The sequence below is a fragment of the Corvus cornix genome, chromosome 1 (genome assembly GCF_000738735.6).
Source record: "Corvus cornix cornix isolate S_Up_H32 chromosome 1, ASM73873v5, whole genome shotgun sequence".
In the NCBI taxonomy this organism is placed as follows: Eukaryota; Metazoa; Chordata; class Aves; order Passeriformes; family Corvidae; genus Corvus; species Corvus cornix.
Window position 1 is genome coordinate 1,493,042 of NC_046332.1, and position 25,525 is coordinate 1,518,566.

The window sequence follows — 25,525 nt, forward strand, 5'->3', positions numbered from 1 at the left end:
GAACATTGGCTTGGAGGGTCAGGAAGGCTGGTCCCTTTGGCTGTCAGCTCACTTTTTATTCTGCTAAATGGCACTGCAGGATAGGGCAGTTGTTCCCTTACCTGTGGAGCATTAAAGGTGTTGGATATTTGCAGTTTCAGGAGAAAACAATGAAGGGAAAAGCTGCTGAGAGTGTTCCTTTCTCACGATTGATGTGCCATAGGAATTTGTCTTGTGTATTAAGTTTTTGTCCATAGTTGCCACATTAAGGTGTCTTGGATTTAAGGATAGCAAGGAACCTCCCTAAGTTTATTTTACTCTACAAGGGATTCCAGCTGCCAGGGATTCATTGAAAAAGTTTTATTGCAAAATTACACAACTGTCACTGTGTGGTACAAGAACAGACAAAAAAAGCCATCAGACGCCTGCATCCACATGATGCAAATTATTCACAATATCCCACAGTGTGTTCTTGCCTTGCCCACCCCTTTCACCCCCCCAGCCCAGCCTCCAGAACGTTCTGCGTGTGGGTTCAGTGCGCTGATTCAACGGGAAGGGTCCCACGTTTGGGGACATCCCCAGCATTGCCTCCTGCCTCCCAGCACCTGGGAATCTGCAGTATTGGGCTTCTATGTCAGCAGGGAAAATTGGCACGGAGATAAAGCAAAGCCATGTAGGTGCTCCATGCTGGTTTCAGAGAATGGCAATTCCATTGGGAAGCACAGATTTTCCTCATTTCAGTAATGTCATTATTTGCCTTGTGGTGTCTCTCAGTGCATGGCAAGTGCTGCAATGTTCCTGGGATGACATCAGCTCCCTTTTAAAATACTGTTAACCTGATGATATCCCTTGAAGAGAAGTTAGGAATAGCCTGGATCAGGCTGTGAAACCTGCTAATTATCAGACATAAATATAACTATAAATACCTTTGTTTTTCAGGGTGCCCTTATCCAGGTCAGCAGACAGGGAGCTAAAGTACCATGGAGCTTCAGCACAGCATAATTAGGAAGTCAGGTAATGGCAGCTTTAAAGCTTTGTGTTTCATTAAGCAAGAAAGTGGAGGTGAACCTGATCCCGCCTCCCTGAGAGAAGCCAGCCAGGAATGCCTTGGGTCAGCTCCAATGGGAGCTGATTGGAACCAGCTCTGGTATAAAGTGGGAGTGGGAACAGAGTCTTTCCCAGCCCTACAGGCTGATGGAGAGCACGTCCAAGAGAAGTGAGTTCTCTGCCTGGTACAATTGCCTGTTTAATTACAGATGTTGGCCCCTCAGTGATCCCGAGGGGTGGAGTGTTGAAGGCACCTCAGGTTACTCTGTCTAGAAGCCCAAGCTCCCCTTTGCGCTCTCCCTGACACCCCAAAGCCCCTTAGTTGTCCATGAAGTGTTGATCCAAGCTGCTCTCGGCTTTGATGTTCTACCTGAGGAGCTCTTGTGGTTGAAGCATCCAATGCAGAAGCACAGGGAGAGGCAGGACAGAAGGGCACAACTCCATACAATCTCCATTCTCCCATGCTGCCTCCTGCTCTGCTCCAGGGCCCTGCAGTGGCTGAACTGCACAACTGGCCCTTGGAGTTCTGTTGCACACCCCTGGAGAGAGAAGAGAGAAGCAGGGAACAGCTCTGGAGCGGTGCCACGGGGCAGCCAAGCGGGAGAAGAGCGGCAGCGCTAAGCATGCAGGCGGATGGAAGCATTTGGGATGGGAGAATGGTGCCTTGGCGGGGCTGGTGGAGCAGCAAGGAACTGAGCAGGAGGCTGAACTAGTACAGGCTTCAACCTGGCCACCTCAGCTGATTCCTGGTGACCCTCTGGTGCCAGGCCTCCCTGCTCCTCTCTGGAGGTGGGCTTGTGCAATCCGGATTGTGGGGTGAGGTAAAGCGTACGCTGGTTTCTCCTCACAATGCACCCTGGTCTGAATAGCACCCATGGTTCGAGAAGGATACAAAATAGTGTTTCCCATTTGTCAAAATCCCCCCCTAAAAACACACACAAACCAAAGCTCTGGGAAAAAAACCCCAACCAAAACCAACCCAACTACAACTCATCGCGCATCTTGTCGCCTTTGGGCCTCACGAGCCTGCCAATGAAGAGGATGGAGTTGGTTTTAGTGTCCTTGATCATGAAGATGAAGGGGTGGTCAGCATAGAAGAGCTTGGGGTTCCTCATCTCCTCTCGGCCGTAGATATCGGCGTCGTAGGGGTTCCCTTCCGTGTCCCATTCCAGAGCCGCGGCATGGAACACGTTGGACAGGTAAAGGTCTTTCTTGCCGGAGATCTTGGACAAGTCAGCCTTGGTCTTGTCAATGGCTTCTGTCAGGCCCAGACCACCCAAGTGTTTCTAGGAGGAGACAAGAGGTCAGCACCCCTCGCAGAGATGACCATGCAAGAGGTAAGAGAGACAGCTGGCATGGATAACCCACCATCCCACTGTCTTCCCTCACATCCCAAAGAACTGTAAGGCCCAACTGTTTAAGGACCTCCTTTACCTGAAGGTCGTGGCTGACTTCCAGGACGACTTTCGGCAGCGAGATGGCCACTGATCTCTTCTTCATCTTTCCAGCCCAGGTCTTGAGCTGCTCCTTGTTCAGCAGTTTCTCCACCCTCTCCAGAGGCTCCACATGGTTTGGCATGATGAAGATCATGCTGGAGAGCTTGTGAGCCAGTGGCATCTCTACCACCTGGAGCTTCTCTGTCTCGTCATCATAGTAATTGTAGAGACCTTGAAACCAGAAGCAGGGAACAGTGAGATGTGGTACAGAGGCAAAGGGAATTCAGCCTGGACTTTTCCTGACCAGGAGGGGAAGAGTCTGGACACCCTTTTGGGAACTGGCCCAGCATTATTGGAGTTGGTGGTGGCTCTCACTTGTGTGATGAGCCAGGATTTCTTCCCAACAGCCAAGCATCCAATAGTAAACAGGGATTCTTTCTGCTGACAGAGAGACTGAATCAGCAGAACAAACACTCCCCTGCTTTGTTCCCTCTTCATGAGGCAAAACAATCTTGGAGGCAGCTGGTGGGATAATGGAGAACAGTGTTGGTGTGGGGCAGGAGGTTTCCCACTCACCTGTGCGGTGCATCATGGGCACTCCCACGGTGTAGGAACGGGTCACCATGAAGCCACGGTTGTCCACCATCTTATGATGGAACTTCTCATCCCAGTGAGCTACAGGAGAGAGAGCAACACAGCTTGTAAGAAAAGGGAGTGGGCGGTAATTCCATGCACAGTTCCCAACCGCTGACAAGGGGCTGCCTCCAGTGGACGCAGGATTTGTCCACCTTCCCTTCAGGCTGTTAGATGATCTTTAAGGCCCCTCCAACTCAAACCATCCTCTGATTCTGTTTGTTGGCTCAGGGGAGGTTTTGGGTCACTTGTACCAGGAATTGAAGGTAGAACTTACGCTTGAAGAACATGGCGTTGACAATGAGGGCCCCGTCAGTTTTCTCCACATCTTTGGTGACCTCTGGGAGTTTCCCATCCGTGGTCTGGGCTGCCCACTCATTGATGGACTTGAGGGCGCTCCTCTTGTCTCGGAAGTTGATCTTGGAGTGCTCGTAGTTGTAGTGCTTCTTGCTGTTCTTCACGAAGTCCTCGGCGAAGGTGATGGAGGCGGGGCCGTAGAGGCGGTTGCCGATCTTCCAGGTGACGTTGCGGGCGGTGCTGTTGCTGACCTCGCTGAGGAGCTCGGACAGCCCGCTGTGCACGTAGTCATCGTTCAGCTTGTCCGCACTCAGCACCGCCTTGGCCTGCGAGGCCGTCGTGGCCTTGCCCCCCAGGGACACGAGCCCAAGGGACGAGGCCACGACCACGGGGGACAGCAGGATGTTCTCCATGTCCTTGTCTTTGGCCATGGCGTGGTAGAGGTTGAAGGCCAGCGTGGTGCTGCGCTCGGCCAGCGTGGTGGCCTTGTCGCTCAGCTTCCTGTCCTCTGAGGGCACGGCCGCAGCGAGGCCCAGGAGGGCCAGCCCCACAGTAATCCACATGGCTTCAGTAGCACCTGGTGCCTCCCAGGACCTGCTGGGCAAGAAAACTCACCATCAGCACAATTCCAACTCTTCCTGGAGCATCCAGACATCCCAGGGACTCTTGCAGAGAAACCCGCTCCTTGGTTCCAGTGACTGTGACATTGCTCCAGTGCTGCATTGGGGTGCAGCCATCCCAAGTCCACCCTGAGCAACAATCTGCACCCTGGTAAGCAAGGCCCTGTGCATTTGGAATGACAGCTTCCTTCAGTTTTCCTAAGCGGTTTTCCTATATTCCAATGTTAATGTACAGTGAATGATTTAAGGAGGGGCCAGGGAATGTCACAACAGGTATTTCTCATATCTCGACAGGGCGAGGGGGAATGGCTTTAAAGTGAAAGAAGACAGGTTTAGATTGGACATAGGGACGAAGTTCCTCCCTGTGAGGCTGGTGAGGCCCTGGCACAGGGTGCCCAGAGAAGCTGTGGCTGCCTCTGGATCCCTGGAAGTGTCCAAGGCCAGGTTGGATGGGGTTTGGAGCAACCTGGGATAGCGGAAGGTGTCCCTGCCCATGGCAGGGGGTGGCACTGGATGGGCTTTAAGGTCCCTTCCAACCCAGAACATTCCACGATTGTGTCCCCAGAGCAGGACAAAGCTCTGCCCTGACCAGGAAAAGCTGAAAGCAGGATGTTTGTGCTGCCCAGGAGCCACACAGCACAGCACTGGCCCTTGATCTAAGGGCTGTTGCAGGCACTGTATGGCAAGGACCGTCCTTTCTGGGGACCCGGGCCATGGGCCCCAAATTCTCAGCTTCCTTGGCACTAGATGGAGCACGTGAGCTTCCACCAAGCAAAGCCACAGACACCCCTAGAGAAGATCCTGCACTGTGGTCAGCTCTGTTCGACTTGGTTTTGCCTGTCCAGCCCTGCCGGGGAGGTACCAGGGCAGAGGGAGGTGCGGGAGCCTCATTTTCCCCAGCAGAGCCTTCAGTTCATGCCTTGGGTGGATGGATCTCATCCCAACGTAGGTGAACCTATCCCCAGCAAGGGCTCTGAGTCGCCAGCTCCAAATGTGCAGCCTGACCAGTCCTAAGTGCCTAGAAGCCCTTTGGAGCTCATCCCACCTGGCCCCACACTTCCCCTCCCTCCTGCTGTCACTCAGCAAACCTTCCTGCTGGCAGATCCTCAGGCCTTAAATCCCACCTCCAGCTTTTGGGAGAGTTTTTCCTCGACAGGCTGCATTTTGTTCCTTGGTGGTCCTCTCCTCCCACCCTGCTTCTGCCCAGCCACTGGCATGGGAAGGCAAGGAAAGGCTGTAGCGGGGCTGCTGCGGGGTTAAAGTATTCCAGGCAGGAAGCGAATGGCCCGCTGGGATTACATATGGAAGGAAACACGAAGCACGTAGCCCCAGGCAAAGAGAGTGCGCAGTTCCACAAGGGACTTTGCCAGAGTGGGAGGGGATTACAACCTAAAATCCTTTATGGGTGCAAGGTTTCAGTTAAAGGGAAGAGCCATCCCGGCTGCCTGAAGAGCAAGGATTTGTGCAGCAGGTTCAAAAGGGCCCTCGACACTCTTTTCAAGTGCAGCCAGGGTGAAAAACGCTGGAAATCTGAGGGGTTTCCTTCTGGTTTTCTATTTCCCCTTTATTTCTAAGGATACCTTGAAACTGTTTCATAGTGAGGTCAACCTTTGCCTTTTTCTTTCTGAAAGAAAACAGATATATGGAGTAGTTCTCTTGTGAGCAGGGGGTGGCCTGCACTGCTTTATCCTCAGCTTAAAAAAGGTTCATTACTTCAGAGATGGGTGACAGATTTGGGGTGTGCTGAGTCACGCAGCCCTAGAGGGAGAAATTTTGCCTCTTCTTGGATTACGGCGGCGATTATGGGTGAAAATGGCGGGAGGGAATGTGGGGAATGCACAGCCAGCAACATCCTCCTCTCCTGTGCTCCCACAGCGAGGGGACGCCCAGTGCCAGCGTGGCATTCCACAGCCTTCTCTGTGGCTGCCGGGACCCGCTGTCCAGGCGGGATTTGGAGGTGCACCCCTCCGAGGGCTGTGTTTCACCCAGGAGCAGGGCAGAGCTGCAGGGCGGAGACACGCAGGCAAAAGGCCACTTGCATGTCACCAGAGGGATGTGGCACTTAGTTAGGGCAGCAGAAGGACGGGTCGGGCTGTCCCGTGGCAGAAGGCTGCAGGGAGAGCTCTCATTCCTGTGCTGGGATGGTGCCCAGGGTCCTGGAGGCTCCCAGGCTGAGTCAGAGCAGGGGCTGGAGAATTTCACTCACACTAAGCTAAAACGTCCCTTATCCCCCTTTTCTTTTCCATCACCCTTTGAAAGCTTCTCCTGCAGCTTCACTGTGACCACCTCTTGCAAACTGGAGGCGATGGGGGGGGATTTTTTACCACCTTTCCTCAAAATCACAGAGCCAGTTCATGGCACCGTCTGTACCCCTATCCTCCACTTCCACCTACTCCATTGCAGCCTACCCCCCATGCACCCCCTTCTCCCATGCCATAACCCTCCCCCCGTTTTTTTTTGCCCATCCAGGAGGATGCAGGACCCCAAAATACTCCCCACCCTTCTGCAATCTCAGCTCGGTCACTCCCCGCCAGCCCGGGGTCCCCCGGCTCGCCCCCTCTTACCTGCGGGGCTGGGACACGGCTTTGCTCGGCTCCCTGTGCACCTCCCGGTCCTGCGGAGGGGGTATATAAGGGGCCGGGGAGAAACTTCTGGAAGTTGGGAAAACCCTCTAAAAATGCTCGGGGAGGGAGAGGAAGGGGAGGATCCGTCCCAGCTCTCTCCCGGCCCGCCGCCAATGGCAGGGAATGCCGGCCCCGCGCCGCCGAAGGGGGGTCGGGATGCATGGGGGGATGTGCGCTCCCTCGTCCTGCCGGCGCGGGCTGGAGCTGCCCCGGCCCGTCCTCAGCCTGTCCCCAGCCAGCCCTTGCAGCAGGAAGATGGGGAACTATTCCCTGCCAAAGCGGTGCTTTTGCCTTTTTACAGGGCTCGGGGCCCATCTTATTTCCGTCCTCTCCCTGCCCCTGGCATCTCCTGCAGCTGGATGGTTGTTGGCACCAAAGGCAGGGAGTGCTGTATTTATTTTCTGTTTCTGGGCTGTCGCCCTCTGTGAAGTCAGGGGTGGTGCAAAGGGCTTCAGCCACGACTGGAGCAGTCACAGGCAGCCGGTGTTCAACATCTGCCCCATCCTGCTGTCTGAAATGTGCCCCTGATTGGTGACATCCAGGAGAGAAGGCTCCAGGGAGCCTGCAGAGCCTCTTGCAGTGCCTAAAGGGGCTCCAGGAGAGCTGGAGAGGGACTGGGGACAAGGCTTGGAGGAACAGGACACAGGGAATGGCTTCCCACTGCCAGAGAGCAGGGATAGATGGGATATTGGGAAGGAATTGTTCCCTGGGAGGGTGGGGAGGCCCTGGCACAGGGTGCCCAGAGCAGCTGTGCCATGGAGAGGTTTCTGCTGCATCACAAGTGTTGAAGCTCGGATTCAAGCCTTTCACGTTTTAAGACAGCACAGGATTGTTTTCATGGCAATCTGGGATACAGGGATATTCTAGGTACCACCCACCCCATGGATGGTTACATCAGCAGAAGAGTGCTGCATCCTTGTGTGTTTAACTGATATCTGTGTCTTCCTTTTAATCACACTGTAATTTCATTTTCCCCCCTAATTTTGGCTCTGCCAAGTTTTTCTGCTTCCCTCTGAAGCCAGGGGTCTCAGCCTTCTGTTGCTGTAGTAAGAAAACAGCATCTGGTTTTTCCTTCTGGCTTTGAATATTCTGCTGGTTGTCTTGGAAGCACCTTGCTTTGGAATCATCTCATCATTCCATTCCCCTTCACAGCCCACCTGTTCTAGAAGGTGGCATAAAAAAGCGACATTTTTCTTTGTCTGAACTGTTCAGATGGTGCCATGTGAGTAGATATTCCACACCTCAAACAAGGGGAGATCTTTGAGCCCTCCCTGTAGAAAAAGTCTCCGTCAGCTTCAACAAACATGGTGTCCTCACATCAGTGATGTTTAGAGATCTGCTCCCTTCAGGGAGGGATTCAGTGGGAAAAAGAGCTTTGGCATACCTTAAGCAACAGATTTTTGCACACTAGTATTTCTTGGTGCAGTTAGCCTTGCTTTGTGTCTGCATAAATGATCAACAGTGGGGTCCCAGAGTTTTTATAGCACGATTTTGGCTTTACTAAAAATGATTTTGCTGATATCAAACCATCAGTACCAAGGTAAATGTTACTGGTCTGTACCAGCAGTGTGTGCCAGCGGAGAAATGAGAAAAGCTCCTTTAAGCTTCCACTGTCAGCTGCTTTTCTCTGCCAAACTCTGAATTGCTCCACCTTCAAGCCCTTCTCTGTAATTACTTCCCATGTAAGATTTTTTTCATCTTCCTTGTGAAATTTAAAATGAACTCTAAAACTTTTAATCTTGATTTCTTTCACTGCCTCCCAATGCTAGAGTCCTTTGATACTGGGGCTCTGTGCTTCAGTCCTTTGAAATGGCTTTGCCTCAGTAACATGGATTTGGAGTAAAATAAAATAGTTCTTTGTGTTTGAGGGCTGGCAGCCCAGCATAAAGATATTTCAGATTTTTCAGTGTATATTTCAACCTATTCCTGCTGTTTCTACAATACAATCTGGTAAGAGCCACCAAAAAAACCCTGCAGAGCTTTAGGATGTGAATATGCAGAAAATGAGTCAGTTCTACCACAATGTCAGCAAACAGCTTCATCTTGACTGTGAACAGTTTTGTCCAGGGCCAGAGTTCTGGGAATCAGGCTGATCTGCATTGCTGGGGAAGATTCCTGCTGCTCTCCAGTGATTTTCAAGCGCAGTCAAGCTCTGCAGGCACTCCCAGCCCCCACAGTGCCACGTAGGAGCTCCTCCAGCGGTGGGATGGGGACTGGGAAGGGGGAGCCAAACTGGGAGTTGCCGTCTTCCGTCTTCCCTGCTCTGTAATGAGCGGTTCCAGCTGCCAAAGGGACACATCCACTCCTCCAGCCCAGCTCCTCCCCTCCAAACCGCACTTGCGCAGGGCAAAACCCGAGTTTCTTTTGTCTGGAGTTATTTCCAGCATGGGTTGACTCCGTGGGTTTAGGGCAGTGCAGATCCACTGAGCCTTAAATTAAAAGCCACCCAAAGTTTTTGTGAGATGGGTGTGATCCTACAGCCCCCACGACAGAGCAGAGGGAGATTTCCAGGCTGTTGTTGCAGAGCTTGGGACAGGTGTGGAGAAGCTGCTGGGATGGAAAGCAGTGAAATCCAACTGTACCCAGAGTCCAGTTCTGTGGGAAACAATCCATGCTCAGCCATGAAACATCCAGGTTGGTGCTGCCCCAGTTGTTTGGCTTCTTGTTTCAAGCAGTGTTACTAATTCACTTGATCATCTATTGAAGGAGTGTTTTATTTCTATGAAAGCAGACCCTATGTGTTCTTTGGACAGGACTTTTTAAATATAAACTCCAGCAGCTTTACACTTTCACCTTGCAGTGACCCAGGACACTCACCCTGTTTTCCTGTGTGGGAGACAGTCTGTCATCTCCTGTGCTGCTGGGAGGTAGTGCGGGTGCAGCATTTCTGCTTTCCAGGATCATGGCTGAGGAGGGCAGGGATGCTCAGAGCCAGCACTGAAGAGCTTCAGAATCATCCAATGCCACCCCTGCCATGGCAGGGACACCTTCCACTGTCCCAGGCTGCTCCAAACCCTGTCCAGCCTGGCCTGGGACATTGCCAGGGATGCAGGGGCAGCCACAGCTGCTCTGGGCACCCTGTACCAGGGCCTCCCCACCCTCCCAGGGAACAATTCCTTCCCAATATCCCATCTAACCCTACCCTCTGGCAGTGGGAAGCCGTTTTTCCTTGTCCTGTCACTTTTTGCCCTTGCAAAAAACCTCTCTCCCTCTTTTTTACAAGCCCTCTTTAGGCAGTGGAAGGGCCTCTAAGCTCTCCCTGGGTCTGTCTCTGCTCCAGAGCTAGTCAGGGCTTGCCTGCTCCTCCAGGTCCCCACATGCAAAGATTCTGGGGGGATTCTGCTTCCTGGCTCAGCTCAAGGGCAAGTTTGGGATCAGCACTTTGATTTCACTCCCAGCCACCCTCCTCTGGCACGGTGAGCTCATTCATGCAGCCCCAAGTATCCCAGGGCCGTGGCTTTGCTGGCAGGACTGGAGTGGGATCCCAGCCCTTTTCCCCCTCTCTGGCTCTCAGCCATGCCCATGGCCATGTCTGGCTTGGCAGGACTGGGAGGGCCCAGCGTTGTGAGAGCAGTAGGCACACAAAGGATGGCAGTGGGGCTGAAAGACTGCATCCCGTGGATCTGACCCTGTCTGAGTGCAGCAGTGAGAGCCAAGCTCCCTGTGCCAGCCTGCTGTGCCCAGAGCTGGGCCTGCCAGCTCCAGGGGGAGGTCCCTGGGTTTGCATGTCCTAAGGGTGCAAATTTTAATGGATCCTCTGCAAAGCACTGATCTCCTTTTGCTTCCTCAGCAGGTGTGGTGGAGGAGGAAAAGGAAGAGGAGAAGACCTGATTGCCATGGAGGCAGCAAATTCCCCATCCGTGGCATCACCCAGGTATGTCGTGGTGCACAAACAACAGGGGACAGGCTACAGAGGCTGCAGCTTTCCCACAGGGCACAGCACAGAGAGACTCCCTTGATCCCAGTTTGTAATCCCTGTTTAATACTCCCAGAGAAAAGTTCAAAATCCACAGGGTTTCCAGCCAACCCATCGAGGCGGGGGACAGAATTCCTCGGGTGCTTTTGGGTGGAAAGAATGACATCTGTGTGGCCTCAGCAGAGCGCCAGCACGGGTGATGGCAGCTTGGATTGCAAGCCCCTGTATCCCCCATCTTCCTGGGAGCTGGGCTATGGCAGGAGATGGAATCCTTGTGGATGTGGCAGGAGGGGTTTGCAGTCCCTGGGAGGGACCCACAGGGCTGTGGGATCCTGTGCTGTTCCTACACTGGTCAGGAACTCTGGTTTGGGGTCACGGCGAGACAAGAGGAATCCAGGATGCCCTTTCCAGGCTAATGTTTGGACTCAGGGATCCTTGAGGACTTTTCCAACCCTAAACTCTGTGATTCTAAGATGAGCACTGGTGACATGCACTCCTTATCCCCTCCCTTCTGCCTCACAGTGACTGGGACTGGCTGGATCCTCCCAAAAAAACAGCCAAAAAGGCAAAGCAAGTGCTTGGTTTGTCAGCCACGTCAACCCCACGAGTGTCGGGGCCATCTCAAGGGCAAGATGTGAGAGCACCGGGGCTTTGGGATGCTGCAGCTTCAGTTTCCTCACTGGAAACAGGCAGCAAGGAATGTGCCAATTCCAGGTTTTCACCCTTTATAACAAAATATGAGCAGAGAAGGCCCAGGTGGTCGATCTGCTCTGCAGAGTGGAGCTGTGGTGGGGAATCTCTGATGTCTTGTTAAAAGCTGAGTTCACTCTCCTGCAGTGAGCTCTGTCTCATCTCCTTCTGGCATTTTCCAGGAGCATATGGGAATGTGAAAGGTCTGAGCTCTGCCTGCCCTTCACATTTGGTGGAAGCTGAGAGGAGGCTCAGCCCCACGCGCTCCCCCCTCAGTGTTTCAGCCTCTCCTGAGGAAACCGGGATGTAAAAGGAAACTGTTTATTCTGGAGCCAGCTGGGGGAACAGAAACGCCCCTAAACCCGACCCTGGCTTGGAGAGGGATCCTCTGCCAGCCAATCTTCTGCTTCCAGCAGAGCACTGCTCAGGAGTGGGAGGCGGGCCGGGCTCAGCCTGTGCTCTGTGTGCACGTGTGTCACTCAACTGCCTGTCTCCCTAGTCCTACTGCTGTTCCCAACAAGCCAAACCCCAAAGCTGCCACTGTTGATGCCAGTGGGATGAGGGGGCTGAGTGCAGGACAGGGCTGGGGCTGCTGGGTTTGCTGCCTTGGGAGCTTTGGGGGTTGGTGCAGCAGTTTAAGGCAGGAAAGGAGGAGGGGAGGGATGAATCCTGGAAAGGACATGCTGGGCTCAGCCTGGCAGTGGCCCAGCAGGAACAAACAGCGTGTGCAGTCCTCCTAAGCCATGTGCTGGGATGTGTAAGCACAGGGATGCTCAGGAAGGGGCTTGGCAGCCACTTTGTCTTCTCTGCTCTTACAGAGGCAGCAAAAAGCTACCCGGAGAGATACAGCAGCAAACACAGGATCCCAGGATGGTTTGGGTTGGAAGGAACATTAGAGCCCATCCAGTGCCACCCCCTGCCATGGGCAGGGACAGCTTCCACTAGCCCAGGGTGCTCCAAGCCCCATCCAACCTGGCCTGGGACACTTCCTGGGATGCAGGGGCAGCCACAGGTGCTCTGGGCACCCTGTGCCAGGGCCTCCCTACCCTCCCAGGGAACAATTCCTTCCCAATATCTAATCTAAATCTCTCCTTTAGTGTAAAACCAAACAGGAGAAGGGGTTTTGTCCTTCCCAAGTTTCCAAGGACCATGGTTGCCCCAACCCTGGGGATGTTACTCTGATCTGGTGGGACCAAAGCAGGTCTGAGCTGCTGCAGCTTTGCTTGGGATGACAAAATGCACCCACCTGGGAGGCAAATGTCCCTTGCCATAGGTCCAGCTTGGGTCAGGGAGCTTAACCCATAACGTGGCAGTTTAGGATGTATCTGCAAGAGGCCAGGATGTATCTCCAGGATGTATCTCCAAGGCCAGGGACCCTTAGGAAAAAAGGGACATCTTCCCTGTGTTCCCACATCAAACCCCACTTAGCGTGAATACTCCTTCCTGCTTCAAATATGCCAACAGAAAATCGCAGTGTGTTTTCCCCAGCTACTGTATAGATTCCCCACGAAAACCTGGCAGGGAAGAGGTAGCAGGATTTCTGGAAAATTCAAGGAGCCCACATGATGCAACCCTGCTGCATTCTTGCAGAGTGACGCCCGCTCCTGGGAGCTTCAGAAGGAGCCGCTCACATTTAATTCCAGCTGCCAACAGGCTGCATCCACACATTAAAGACTTTTCCAGGGTCACATCCCTGTCCTGCCACAGCTCCTGGTATTGCAGAGCCACCTTCCTGCATCAGGGAGAGTTAACGTTAATTTCAGAAGCAAAACCCACTCTCTGTTTTCCTTCTTTTGCAACTTGCAGGGAGGAAATTGTGGATCGTCCAGTGAACTTTGCTCTGTTTCCCATTTCAGAATGAAGCTAGAAAGGCTTTTTCCTGGTCTTCCCAAATGGGTTTAGAAACTCCCAGGCACGTTTAGTTTTGGGAATAGTCATGCACTTGGCAGTAAGAGCAGAAAATACAGATCCTGGAGAAGGGGGAGCCCCGTGGCTGTTGGATGGGATCTGGCAGCAGAGTCACACAAGGCAGATCTGACTCATCACATCTGCAGATGTCCCAGGATTCTGTAAAGTTGGGCAAGGCTGATTATCCTCTGTAAAAGTTGGGGAAACTGCGTGAGGCATGGAAGGTGAGTTTGGGGCAGAATCAGAGCCAGGCTGGTTTATGCTGCTTTCCTTCTCCACAAGGATGCTGAGGACTTGATAGAGAGTCCCAGAGGCATTTTCTTCCTTCCTGCACAGACAACCTGTGAGGGCTGGGAGGCCAGGATGTGGAGCTGCTCTGTGTGGGATTATCCCAGCTCCAATCTCATCCAGCAGAGATGGATCTCTTGGCCAGGAGGTGCTCACAGCCACAGAGCAGCCTCTGTATCCTTGTCTTCTCTCCCTGCTCCTGGTTACTCTGCCTTAAACCCCAGGCAGGAACGGGCTCTGCTTTGTGTTTTTGCAGCCTGTGGGAGCACAATCGATGCCATTCTCCAGTGTGGATGCCCGAATTGTGCTTCCCACTCTGAGAAGAGATCCAGGAGCTGCCTCTCTGCGCCTCCAGGCAGCACAGTCCAAGCTCCTGGCCCAGCACTCAGCACACTGAACATCTCCTGCATGTCCCTGGATCTGTCAGGCTGTTCGCAACGCTGGAGGAGGCATCAGAGCTGCTGAATTTGGCTTTGCATAGAAGGTCTCTTGTTCAGCCTGGGGCAGAGGTGCTTGGGAGAGGTGGGGCAGGAGGTTTAGATGAATGAAGATCGTTGTTTCACTCCTGATTCCCTTCAGGAGGGTGCTGGATGTTTCCCAGCTGTGCACAAACAGCTTGGATTCAGTCTTTGAAATCATTTGCACTTGTGCACTTGGTTGGCTTTGACGTCAAGACCTGAATCCCCCTGGGATCACTCCTGGTTTGGGACCCAGGGGATGCTGTGGTTACAAGGGCACGTGTGACTCAAAGCCTCTTAGAGCTGCCCTGCTCCTCTCCTGCATGGATCTGGCTTAGCCCCATCCAGTTGGGAATTATTTCAAGCTCCTTTGCTGCCTGAACACAGAGAAGCAGCAGCAAAGAATTTAAGGCAGCTCCTGAGTTTTGAACAGTTCAGGATGCAAGTCAGGGCTGCAGTTTAGTGAAAGGGAAACACTCAAATCCTGAACTTCCAAGGGTTTCTGTTGGATGTGGAATAGCCAGTTCTGGTCATTGGAATTTCCAATGACAAAGCTGCATGCTGAATAATGCAAAATAATGGAGAAACTGCAATTTGTGCATTGTGGAATTGTCTTCATTTTCCAAAGACACCCCCCACCCCCCAAAATTCAGGAATATCTTCAGTCCCTGTGACGGTGCCTGTCTTGATGAATTAACAGTTTAACTATGATTTTCTCCCTAATTCCACCTAATAGAATACTTGGATCTGCTGGAGGCAAGTTCATCAAATGCGGGATGCACAATGAATCCACTCTGGGCTCTGTCACTGATTTACCACGTGCTGTGAATCCAGCAATTCGCCACTGCCTGAAGCCTTCCTGACTTCCCTGGCATTTGCAGGAAGGTCCATGGTCACCCCTTGGAAGCAGGTATGAAGTGGCAGGTGGGGCAGGATGGGGGGACAGACAAAAAGCCCTGCAGGAATCTTGGGCACCACAGGGCTGAGGCAGAGTCAGTGCAAACAAATCCTCATGGGCATGAGAAGCTCTGGGCTCACGGCACAGTGCACTCCAGAGGTCCTTTAGAGCCTCATCACCTGTGTTGTCCCATTAGCTGGAAAATCCCAGTGCTCAGATAAACAGATAATTGTGTGCCTTGATGCCAGCCCTGCATCCCCAGGGCAGCAGGACCACTGTCCTTGAGGGTGGGATCAGGGAGAAAACCTCCCCCAGCCTTGGCTGCCACCAGGGTTTCTGTCTTCGGTCCCAGCTCCAATCCCACGCCCTGAATCCTGCACTGGGAATACACTGCTGGCTCTGTGTGGCTGTGGCCAAGAGTTTCCCATGCTTCAGAAAGTGCCATAAACCCACAGTAAACAGCACAACCCTGCACTGCTGTCCCTGAGCTCCCGTGGTCCCCAGTGCAGCTGATGCTTAAACAGTTGGCAGAAGGAGGATATTTAGGATTTCTGGGCTGCAGAAGTGTCAGTGTGGAAAAGGCTGCACCAAAGCAGAGAGACCAGCGAAATTAGATGGATTTAAAAACAGTGGAGCCAGAGGGGCTGGCTGGGATTCAGGAGCTTCAGAGATCTGGGAGCACACAGATCCAGTTAGGGCGCTGCAGGACTCCTTCAGACCCTGCTCCCATGCACAGCAGCCCTGGGCACGGCGTTCCCCTGCAGAGCCTCCCCCGCGGCCCTGGCACTGCTCCCCTTTCCTGGTGTTCCCCAGGAGCGGTGCCCAGCCAGGATCCCACCAGCTCCATGACATCCCCAAACTCCCCCCCAAGCCGCTCTGCGGCGCTGGGCACTGGCAGAGCCCTGGCCCTTGTCCCCCAGGGAATCTCTCCCGAGCCTGGGACATTCCATCCTCCCGCTCCGTGTCCCGTGTTCCGGTCTCGCTGCTCCCCCCGCTGCCCGGCTCCGGCACCATCCCGGGCTGGCTCCAGCCTTCCCCAGCCACCAATCCCTGCAGGAGGAGCAGGAAAGGCTCGGGCTCCAGCACACAGCCCCGGGATGTGCCCCAGCAGTGCCGCCTGGGAGCCTCCCTCTGCCAGGGAGAGGTGTCTCCTTCCACTTGCCCTGGGAATGATGCTCTCCCAGGCCAGTCCTGGAGAAAAGCAGAGCCAAGAGGAGCAGCAAGGCTGGCAGGGGCCAGGAGGGAAAAAGGGAAGCAAAGGTGGCTTTTTGCTCGTTTGTTGTTTCTTCTTTTTCTTGTTTTGGGTTGGAAAGGACCTGAAAGCTCATCCAGTGCCACCCCCTGCCATGGGCAGGAGCACCTTCCACTATCCCAGGGTGCTCCAAGCCCCGTCCAGCCTGGCCTGGAAAGGGAACTGAACTTATTTCAGACTCTGCCAGATACAATTTCAAATTTGATTAATTAGAGTTATCACTACAAATAAGATGATGATAGTGTAGATAACCCCAAACTGTGGGAGCATGGCATGGATGTCGGAGCAGCACACAGCATGCCAGGAGATTCCGTATGTCTTTCCAGGTTTCAGTTTCAAAGATGCTATTCTGCCTTGGAGCAGAGAGAGGGAGTCCTCCTCCTTCTCTTTGAGGGACCTGCAGGATCCTCTACTCCTGAAGAGGGTTCCCCAGGCTGCCCAAATCTCTCCCAGGCTTGGCTGGGGATGCAGTGTGCCTGCAGGAGAGAGGCAAGGAACAAATGGGATCTGCAGGAGAATCTTGGCAGAAAGACTGTAGGGATGGAAGTAGGGATGGGAGTGACTTAGAGCAGCCCTCTCATACAAACTCGTACAATCGTAATGGCACAGAAGGGTTTGGGTCAGAAGGGACCTTAAAGCTCATCCAGTGCCACCCCCTGCCCTGGGCAGGGACACCTTCCACTATCCCAGGGTGCTCCAAGCCCCGTCCAGCCGGGCCTGGAAGGGGAACTTAACTTATTTCCTCTGTGCTTGACCATTGCCAAACCAACAGAGGCTTCACCACTCAGAGATCTGTTTTTGCTGTTTTACTACTCCACCAATGCCCTCTCTGTTCCCACCTTGCAGCTGTTTCTGTTGGGTGTCCTGGAGAAGGAACAGCCCCCTCACCACCCCACAAAGCCGGGGACAGCCCCTTGGGAAGTTTCAGGGCCAGGTGTTTTCTAGGTATCCCGAGGTGCCGCAGAAATGGTGGCTGTGCTGAGAAAGGGGACGTGAAGCCCTCCCTTGCTGTAGGTGTCCATCACTACTCCATGAGGTTCTGGGACGTGTCCACGTGTCCTGGAGGGATGTGCCAGGATCGACAAGCAGCAGGCAATCCCTTTAGCAGGGAGTGGGAAGGGCTGGTTTCCTACAAGACTCGACAAGGCTGGAGCCCCCAGAGGGGGTTTGCGGTGATACCCTTCAGGTCTTCTCAGCTTGGTCCAGAACTGCAGCCTCCCATTAAACACCACCCAGAAAAGGGGGTTTGGCTTGTAGGGAAGTGTTTTATTTCCTTTAATGAACTCAGTCTGAACTGGATGGAGCCCAAGCCTGTTCTCAGTCACCAGCGAGCCCCGAGCTGTGTGTGATCAGAGCTGACAGCCCCAGTGGTGCTGGTGCAAATGCCAGCAAACCCCATTGATCGACCTGAAAAGCCCCAACAGGTCTGACATGAAACATTCATGCTCAGGGGATGGATATTTGAGATGAAACCTCAGCAGCAGTTCCTGCTCAGATCCCCTCCTCTCCTGACCTTGCCATTGCCAGCAGTGAGGAAAATCCGTGCAGAGTAACTCAGGGATTGCTAACAGCCCCTTGCACTGGGATAACCAAGTGAAGCAGCAAGTTTTACCCTGTATCTATCCAGGAGAGAGAAATTAGAGCCTGTCAGGGTTCTTAGAGCCTGGCTGGGTGATTTACCAGGGATCTGAGTGCCTGTGCACACAGCTCCAGATGCCTCCCGCTCGCCTTCCATCAGGACACGCTGCCTCCCGCAGGGAGCTGCTGGATGAAGGGGGAATTAAAGGCATTTGTTACTCCCTGACACAGCCCATCACCAGGCTGCCTTCCCAAGGAGCTGCAGCTCAGGGGCTTGGCTTGCAGGGAGGAGCTGCTTTATCATGGCATGGCAGCTTGCCCAGGGAAGAGCTGGGAGACAGCTGGGATTTATTCCAGAGCCGGAGTTCTGCTCCTGTGGGGAGACCAGGGGTTGAAGGGATGAGCCAGGCTGCAGCAGGGAGGCAGGGAGGGCATTTCACACTCCTGTAGGCACTCCAGCACTGCACCCCCAGCCCAGCTGGGAGGCAGGTCCCAGCCCCAGCGCTCTCATCCTGGTTCCCAGAGCTCAGTGCCTTTCCCTGACCTCGGCCCATCGGAAGCACGGAGTTGGTGATGCTCCATCAGCTCCATCCCATGCCTGATCCGTGCTTGCTGCCCACCCTCTCTGCACCCCCATGTGTTCCCCTTGGGGAGTCCTGTTCTGTCTCCAAACCCCTTCTGCTTCCAAAGGATTTCTTTCCACACTCCCGGCTCCCCTCTCTGCCCTATAAACGGAAAGGCTTAGGCAGACACTGCTGCACATTTAGAGCTGTGTGACCACGAGATTTGCTGCAGCCAGCCCAGTCAGCTGATCCAGCCACACTCATTCAAGGAATCATTTTCCACTGACGTCCAAGCTGTGGCTGCCCAGGGTGGGGGGGAAAAAAGGGTGACTTGGTGTGTTTGGGATAAGTGGTGAAGGAAAAGCACACCTGGAGAGGGGGCACATCTCTGCCATTCCTGAACCCCAAGCTGCTGCATCTGTCAGAGTAAGCAGTGGTAGGATGAGGTTATGAACCAAAAGAGGGTGGGATCAAATGGGATATTGGGAAGGAATTCTTGGCTGAAGAAGGTTGATGAACCTTGGTGAAGGTTGCCCAGAGAAGCTGTGGCTGCCCCTGGATCCCTGGCAGTGTCCAAGGCCAGGTTGGACAGGGCTTGGAGCACCCTGGGATAGTGGAAGGTGTCCCTGCCCATGGCAGGAGGTGGAACTGGATGAGCTTTAAGGTCTCTTCCAACCCAAACTGTTCAGTGATTCTATGATCCTGTTATTTTTCTGCAAATGAGAGCCTCCTCTGGACTCCTTCTTTCCATCTCCAGCTTTCCAAGATCTCATTGCAGGTTCTGCACCTTGAGAAATTGAGCTGTGCCCCTGAGGCTACCCTGGACCTACTAAATCCCGCAGGGTTGGACTCCTTTCTGTGGATTGGAGGTGAGTTAAGGTCTCGTGTCACATCAGCAGCTGCTGCAGCACCAGCCCTGGCAGCTCCTGCTGCTGTGGGCTGTGGGACCAGGCTGTGCTCAGTGGCCATGGCAAAGAGGCACCTTCTGCCCCTGTTGCTTTGCTGCTTGGCCTGGAGGAGATTGGAGGTGGAAAGTGAGCGATTGCAGCTTCAGCAGATGGTTATCCCATGAATCATGGGCTACCTGGGCATGTGGTCATCCCGGGGTGGCCCCTGCTGGACCTGTTTGTGCACATGCAGCTGATCCGAGGTTTCCTGGGAGGGCTGAGCTCCCTCACGTGCCCTGCCCAGCCCCGGTGGCACCTCGAGGCCACCACAGGGACAACTGGCACATGAGATGTTTTTCTTTTGATGCCCAGTCCCCCCGCCCTCGTGATGGGGCAGCTCTGCCAGTATTCCAGAATTCCCCTCCCTTCCTTCCCCAAACACAGCTGGGAGGGAGTGGGGACCTCAGGGCCTGCCGAACACATCCCTGCACAGCTGCTGACAGCTGAAATGTCAGGGATTCAGGGAAGGTCTCTGCTTCTCGGCTGATCCTACAGCTGCCCTCACCCCTTGCTGCTGTTGGGGGAAAATCTCCAGGCGGAGAGAGGGGCTGGAACTGTCTCGGAGGGGATGGGTGAGAGGGAAATTCCTGCCAGGAATGAGTCACCCCCGCGTGCTATGCCTGGAAAAAGCAACTGCTCCCATCCTGCTGCGGTGCTGGGGCAGATGGGATCCCTCGTTCCTTTGGGGGATCCCATTAGGGACAGGCTTTGGATTTTCCTGCTTTAAGATAAGTTAGGCTGGAGTTTCACCCAGCTTAGGGAGAAGCAGCAGAGCCAGGTATCAAATCCCAAATGACTTCCCAATTCCTGGCTGCTGAGGCACAAAGCATAGGGTGACTTAGTCTGGTTTACCCACATCCTTTGTGTCATTTTAAACTGAGCGGAGAGATTTTAGATTAGATATTGGGAAGAAATTCCTCCCTGTGAGGGTGGTGAGGCCCTGGCACAGGGTGCCCAAAGAAGCTGCCTGGCAGCTTCCTGGCAGTGTCCAAGGCCAGGCTGGACAGGGCTTGGAGCAGCCTGGGACAGTGGAAGGTGTCCCTGTCCCTGGCAGGGGTGGCACTGGATGGGCTTTGAGTTCTTTTCCTACCCAAACCAAGAGAAAGAAAAAACATTTATTTCTGCTTCCCACCCTGCTTAGCATTACATTTTCTGAAAGATTCTCCTGCACAGGAGCCTCTTCCTGAGCAGTATGGAATCTGCTTGTGCAAAAAGCGAAAACTCTCCTGCCTAAAAACCTATTTTTAATCAGGGAATACTGGAGATGGTTTAGGCAGAGAGGGAGCAGCACTAAAACAGCTTTGAGCGTGGCTTTTGGGCCTGCACAGCATAATCCAGGCTTAACTTTGCTGGGGTGCAGGATTCGTGCTCTGGAAGAATAACAAACCACCCTCCCGGGATGAATCTGGGGCTGATGGCTGGAATTTGAGGAAATCCTGTGAGTTTCTAATCTTAGGCTGCTTTTTCCCTGGGTAGTTTATTCCTTAAAATAGAAAGGCTTAAATGGGATTGACTCCTACAATCCTTCTGGCCTGGCTGGGCTGTAATCTTTAATGGCCAGCGATGGGCAGGGATGTCACATCACACATCCCTTCTGCTGTGAAGGGAAAACACTCAGGAGCCCTCCTTTCTGCTCCTTTGTCCCATCCAGCTGACTTTTGGAGCCAGTTTGAGCCATGCTTGATGGGCAGCAGCTTTGTGCCAGCTTGGTGACACTGGGCTGGCACAGGAAGTTACAAATGACCCACAGGGGGAAGGCTCAAATAGGAGCACAGCCCTTCATGAGCTGCCAGAGAATCCACCTGGCAGAAATGCTCTATGGCCACAGCCTGGCCTGGGTGTGAGTGACTCAGCTGTGCCCAGAGCATCCCTCACCCTAAAATAGTGCCAGGACATCTGAAACACAAGGAGTTACTAAACCCCTGGTGGAAGAAGGATGGTCCAGGGATGCTGTTGAAAGGATGCTTAAACATGGGGAAACCTGGAGGCTCGACACTCTGGAGTTCCTAATTGGGTCATTAATTCAGAAGAGCATAATGAACAGAGGGATTTAACCAGGCATGAGAGCCAAAGGCAGAAAGGTCAGTAAGTGGCTGGAAATCCCCCTGCCAGACTCCCCAGCCTGGGCCAGCTGCTCTTTGGCAGCCCAGGTTTGGTGCTGGTGTCGCCTGGAGATCTGTCCCAGCTCCATCCTGCCCCCTTGGAACAACAGGGAAAGGACCCTGGTGTCTGACAGGACCAGGGAACAGCTGGAGCTGTGTCAGGGAGGTTTAGGTTGGATATCAGGAAAAGGTTCTTCCCCCAGAGGGTGCTGGGAGCTGCCCAGGCTCCCCAAGGAATGGGTACGGCCCCACAGAGCTCCAGGAGCATTTGGACACCGCTCCCAGGGATGCACAGGGTGGGATTGTTGGGGTGTCTGTGCAGGGCTAGGGGTTGGACTCAACCATTTCCCAGGACTAAGGGAGCAGAAAAGCCAAATGTGGTGCTCTGACTCACATATGAGACAGGTCAGGGAGCTTTGTCCCCCACAAGGTGCAATGGAATGAGGAAACAGCTTTTTTAGGATGACCAATTATATACCTGAATGTCCATTTAAATTTCAGGTCTCTGGGAGAACCATCCACCTCATCTCTGGCAAGCAGATCCAGGTTCCTCCACAGTTTTCCAGCAGGATTTACAGTGGGTGGTCACAGACTCGAGAGCTTGGCAGCTTTCTCAGTGGTGCTGTTTGCTGCAGAAACCACATATTTTTATCCTTGTATGGAATCATCACGTCCTGATGAAATCCAGCATTTGTGCAGCCAGGATAACTTTGCAAGTGCCACCACCCTTTGCAGCTGCCAAGACACCAGCCCTGGCTTTCCCCATCCTCTTCCTCAGCTCTTCAAATGCTTCTTCCTAAACCAGTCCTGAGCCAGCAGAGCTCGTCCTGGAGGACAGCTCCTAATCCATTTTTCCCATACTGGGCATCAGCTCCCACACCAGGATCACCTTATCTCTGTAGATCCCTGTCCAGAGGGTCCTTGGCTGCCCCAGCTTGCCCTGCCTGCCCCACCCTGCTGATGCATCTGCAGTCCTCCCTGCTGTGTCCCAGAGGCACAGGGGAGGCCGAGTGGAGCCCTTCCCTTCTCCCACCACCCTGTCTTGGAGCTCGTGGGAAGCTCAGTGCTCCTGGGAGGTTGGGATGAGTCAGTGTTTGCATGTCCTGAGTCACTCCAGGGAGTTGCCAGAGAGGAGGGGGGTGCCCATCCTCATCTGGGGGTGTACACGTCCCAGGAGGATCTGTCTGAAAGAAAATTCCTATTGACAGGTCAGCACCTTTAGGGTTGCTTCCAGCAGGGCCAGCACCACGGACCGGAAGTGTCACTCCGTGAGAAAAAGGTATTTCCTGACCCTCCTTCCATGTGAATCCTTTCAGATGGCCCCCAGCTGATCATCTGGAGGGGTGCCACATCCCCAACCCATGGCTGTCCTTGGAAACTTCCTGCGATATGCCAAGGGGTTCCTCTTGGCAGCTCCATCACGGCAAGTTTGGGGAACCATGGTATCCAACATGCCATGGAGGAATGCCAGACAAGCCTCAAAGTGGGGCTCTTGGGATGTCTTTTGAGTATAATTAATTCCCAGTCCTCCTACTGACTGTGGTTTTTATCACCATTTTTGGGGTTTTTTTGAGCTAGAAATGCTCCTGAGCTCATGTGATGGCTCAGGAGTCCACCCCTGGTGCTCAAAGCAGATTTCAGATTCAAAGGGGAGAGTGGACACCCTTGCTGACACCCCCACAGACACCTGGATGTCCTCTGTCCCTTGATGAGCGGCCCAGAGGACACCAGAGGGTACTTCAAATACACACCCAAGCTTTAGATTTTCACCTCCGCCTCCAGCTTGAATGGAATAAATTCCCAGGTCAAGAAGAGCTGGAAGAACCACCCCAGGATTTTTTGTTCTCTGAGTCCCTGCCTTTAACATGAAGTCAATTTTCTGTGCTTGCTCAGAGCAGAGGCTGAGCAGGGAGTGAGGCCAGAAAAACGGGGGGTCATGTCATACTTTCTTTTTTTCTCCTCTTAACACTGCAATAAAAATACATCCCAAGCTTGTTTTGGGATTAACAAGAAAAAATTCCTCTTGATGGGAACCATCTGTGGCCAGGAGATGCCGGCTGCTCTCTGCTTCCCACCCTCACACAGATGCTGTCGTTTGGGGTGTGTTCCTCTCCCAAATATTATTCCTCTCACCCCTGTGCTGGTGGGAGGAATCCCAACGACTTAAGGAGGCTTTTCTCCCAGCATTTCAAGGCAGCAGCAGCTCCTGACACCTATGTAGGATAATATTTGCTCTCCTCATTACAGCCCCAGTGCCTGGCACAGCTTGCTGGTGGCTGCTGGGCTCGGAGGGTAAACACTGCAAGTGTTTTGTTGTGACCTTTCCACCCCAGATGTCACCACAGGGTCAAAGCAAACATCTTGAAGCCTCTTCCACCTGTCCCACAAACCAGGAGGGGAAATCTGCCCCAAGGAGTGGAGATTCCCTGGCTGTGCCTCTGCTGTGCTGCTGGAAATGAGGGGTTTGGTGCTGGTCCCTTTGTGGTGTCGAAGAATGAGGTGATTTCTGGGGTGGCCCCTGGCCCCAGCTGAGGTTTGGGGTGTGAAATGCAACTTCCGGGCTGGGTTGGCAACAGGAAGATGAAGAGGAGCATTTGCAGCACCAGAAACTCCAGAGAGATGTGGAGCAGGGAGAAGCCTCCAAGGCCAGGAAGAGGAGAGGAAGCTCAAGGTGGAGCCAACAGAAGACAGGGCAGGTCTGGCCCTGGGAGGAAAGGCTGGAAGTGTTTCCATGCAGCTGAGGAGGCTGCCTGGCTGAAATGCCTCCTCCTGGGATCAGCTCCTGGCAGGTTGAGCAGGAAGCTGGGAGAAGACGGGCCCAGCAGGTTCTGGGCTGTGGAGCCTCCTGGATGGCAGCACATCCCTGGCCTGGGATCCACCCTGTGCCGGAGAGCTGAGCTGAAATGGGCCCAAACGAGCGCTTTGGAGGCTTTCCCAAGCCTGGTGGGAAGAAGGGTTTTTGTGTGGGCCTTGACATCTTCAGAGTAATCCAGGCCTGACTTGGGAGGTGGTTTGGATTCATTTGGACAAAGGATGGCAGGACATTTAGGCCTTGCTTACCCTGCCCTCCTGCTTGTCCCTCAGGGTGGGGACACCCCAGTTCTTGTACTCCACCAGGACTGAGTTAATCCTCGCCTCTCTGCAGGAGCCCAGCAGGAGCTGGGTGGAGTGAAGGAACCTGCTCCCTCCTTCCCACCAGTGCCACCAGTGGACTTCACACTCCAGCAGATGAAGGCACAATGCTTTCCATCTTTGAGGCTGGCAAAATCCATCCCCCAGACTTGGGCTTGTCCCTGCAGCCGGGGGTGCAGCCCACGCTCCCATCCCAGGAATGTGGGATGTTCTGGGGCTGCTTTGCCCAGCCCTGCTCTGCCCACGGGCTGGGAACAGTCCTGGCTGCTCTCAGAATATTCCATGAATCTGTGAGTCTGTGGCTACTTTAAGGTGCTCACCCAAGTGCTGGTGCTCTGCCAGGAGGACTCATCTTTCCATGATCTTTTATTAAATCCCTCCTGGGCCAAATATACCCCAAAATGCCACTCTGGCTCTAACAGAGAAGGGTGTTCGTGCACAGTTACTGATGCTTGGAAAGCTGAATGCAGGTGCTGTGTCTCACCCATCAAAAAGCAATTTACAGATTACATTTATATAAAATTATATAAATGGCTGGAACAGCATAGTGTAGAACAACATTATATTTTAACAGGCAGAAAATTCCCTGTTGTTTTATTAGAAATAGAGGGAAATGGATTCACATAACATTTTCCAGGGAGGTTTTAAACTCGGGGGGGTTTAATTTCAGCAGTGTTTGCACACACACGCTCCAGCCCAGGCAGGCTGAGCTGAGGCTGGGAGGGGTTTTTCACCCCAGGGAAAGCCCCTGTGACAGGGTCACTGAGCAGGGCCCTTCAAACCCTGCATCTCCACCCCAGAAAACTCCAGGATGGGAAGGATCAGAAAACTGATCTTCCCCTTGGCCTGGCTGAATAACACAGGCTTTGTTCGGGGATCCAGGTCAGGGATTTTATTTCAGTACCTGCAAAGGAGTTATGAGAAGAATGCAGCAGGTTCCTCCTGGCCTGGAGAAATGCAGAGATATCTCCAAAGGTGTTTAACATTAACTGGAGCAGGCACATCCCTGAAGGGTTTGACTGTGAGCCTATCTGTGTTTGTATCCAAACACCACCTCCAAATCCACGCTAACGTTAGCAGAGCTGGAGCAGGTGAAAGTCCTCCTGGAGGGAGCCGGATCGATGACGGGTTTGTCAATAAAGATCATCCCGAGCTGG

At 53.5% G+C, this 25,525-nt stretch overlaps 1 protein-coding gene and 1 long non-coding RNA gene across 5 annotated transcripts; one reads left to right on the top strand and one right to left on the bottom strand.

Annotated features, from left to right (window-relative positions):
• Positions 1 to 324: 324 nt before the first annotated feature.
• Positions 325 to 6,704, bottom strand: SERPINH1 (serpin family H member 1). Of its 2 annotated transcripts, none has more exons than XM_010413296.4 (5): positions 6,577 to 6,704; positions 3,373 to 3,989; positions 3,039 to 3,137; positions 2,461 to 2,693; positions 325 to 2,312 (listed from the first exon to the last, which is right to left on the bottom strand). In XM_010413296.4, exons 2-5 carry the CDS (start codon positions 3,953 to 3,955, stop codon positions 2,010 to 2,012), a joined length of 1,218 nt encoding a protein of 405 aa, XP_010411598.2. In that variant the 5' UTR covers positions 3,956 to 3,989; positions 6,577 to 6,704; the 3' UTR covers positions 325 to 2,009. The 2 variants fall into 2 exon arrangements, with proteins under 2 accessions (XP_010411598.2, XP_010411597.2); XM_010413295.4 differs by having other exon boundaries at positions 3,373 to 3,986; positions 6,577 to 6,667.
• Positions 6,705 to 7,336: 632 nt separating this feature from the next.
• LOC104698123 lies at positions 7,337 to 25,525 on the top strand. Of its 3 annotated transcripts, none has more exons than XR_002043192.3 (6): positions 7,337 to 9,270; positions 10,430 to 10,510; positions 13,695 to 13,922; positions 14,633 to 14,806; positions 18,945 to 19,056; positions 21,738 to 25,525. It is a non-coding gene; the product is annotated as an uncharacterized LOC104698123 (long non-coding RNA). The 3 variants fall into 3 exon arrangements; XR_002043190.3 differs by having other exon boundaries at positions 18,966 to 19,056; XR_753248.4 differs by lacking the exon at positions 13,695 to 13,922 and having other exon boundaries at positions 18,966 to 19,056.

Bases quoted from the DNA above. Each gene is read 5' to 3' on its own strand.
- SERPINH1 (XM_010413296.4), bottom strand. From the start codon at position 3,955: ATGTGGATTACTGTGGGGCTGGCCCTCCTGGGCCTCGCTGCGGCCGTG. The intron at 3,138-3,372 runs GTAAGTTCTACC...TCTCTCCTGTAG, and splicing joins CAACGCCATGTTCTTCAAGC to CTCACTGGGATGAGAAGTTC. The intron at 2,694-3,038 runs GTGAGTGGGAAA...TCTGGTTTCAAG, and splicing joins GCCCATGATGCACCGCACAG to GTCTCTACAATTACTATGAT.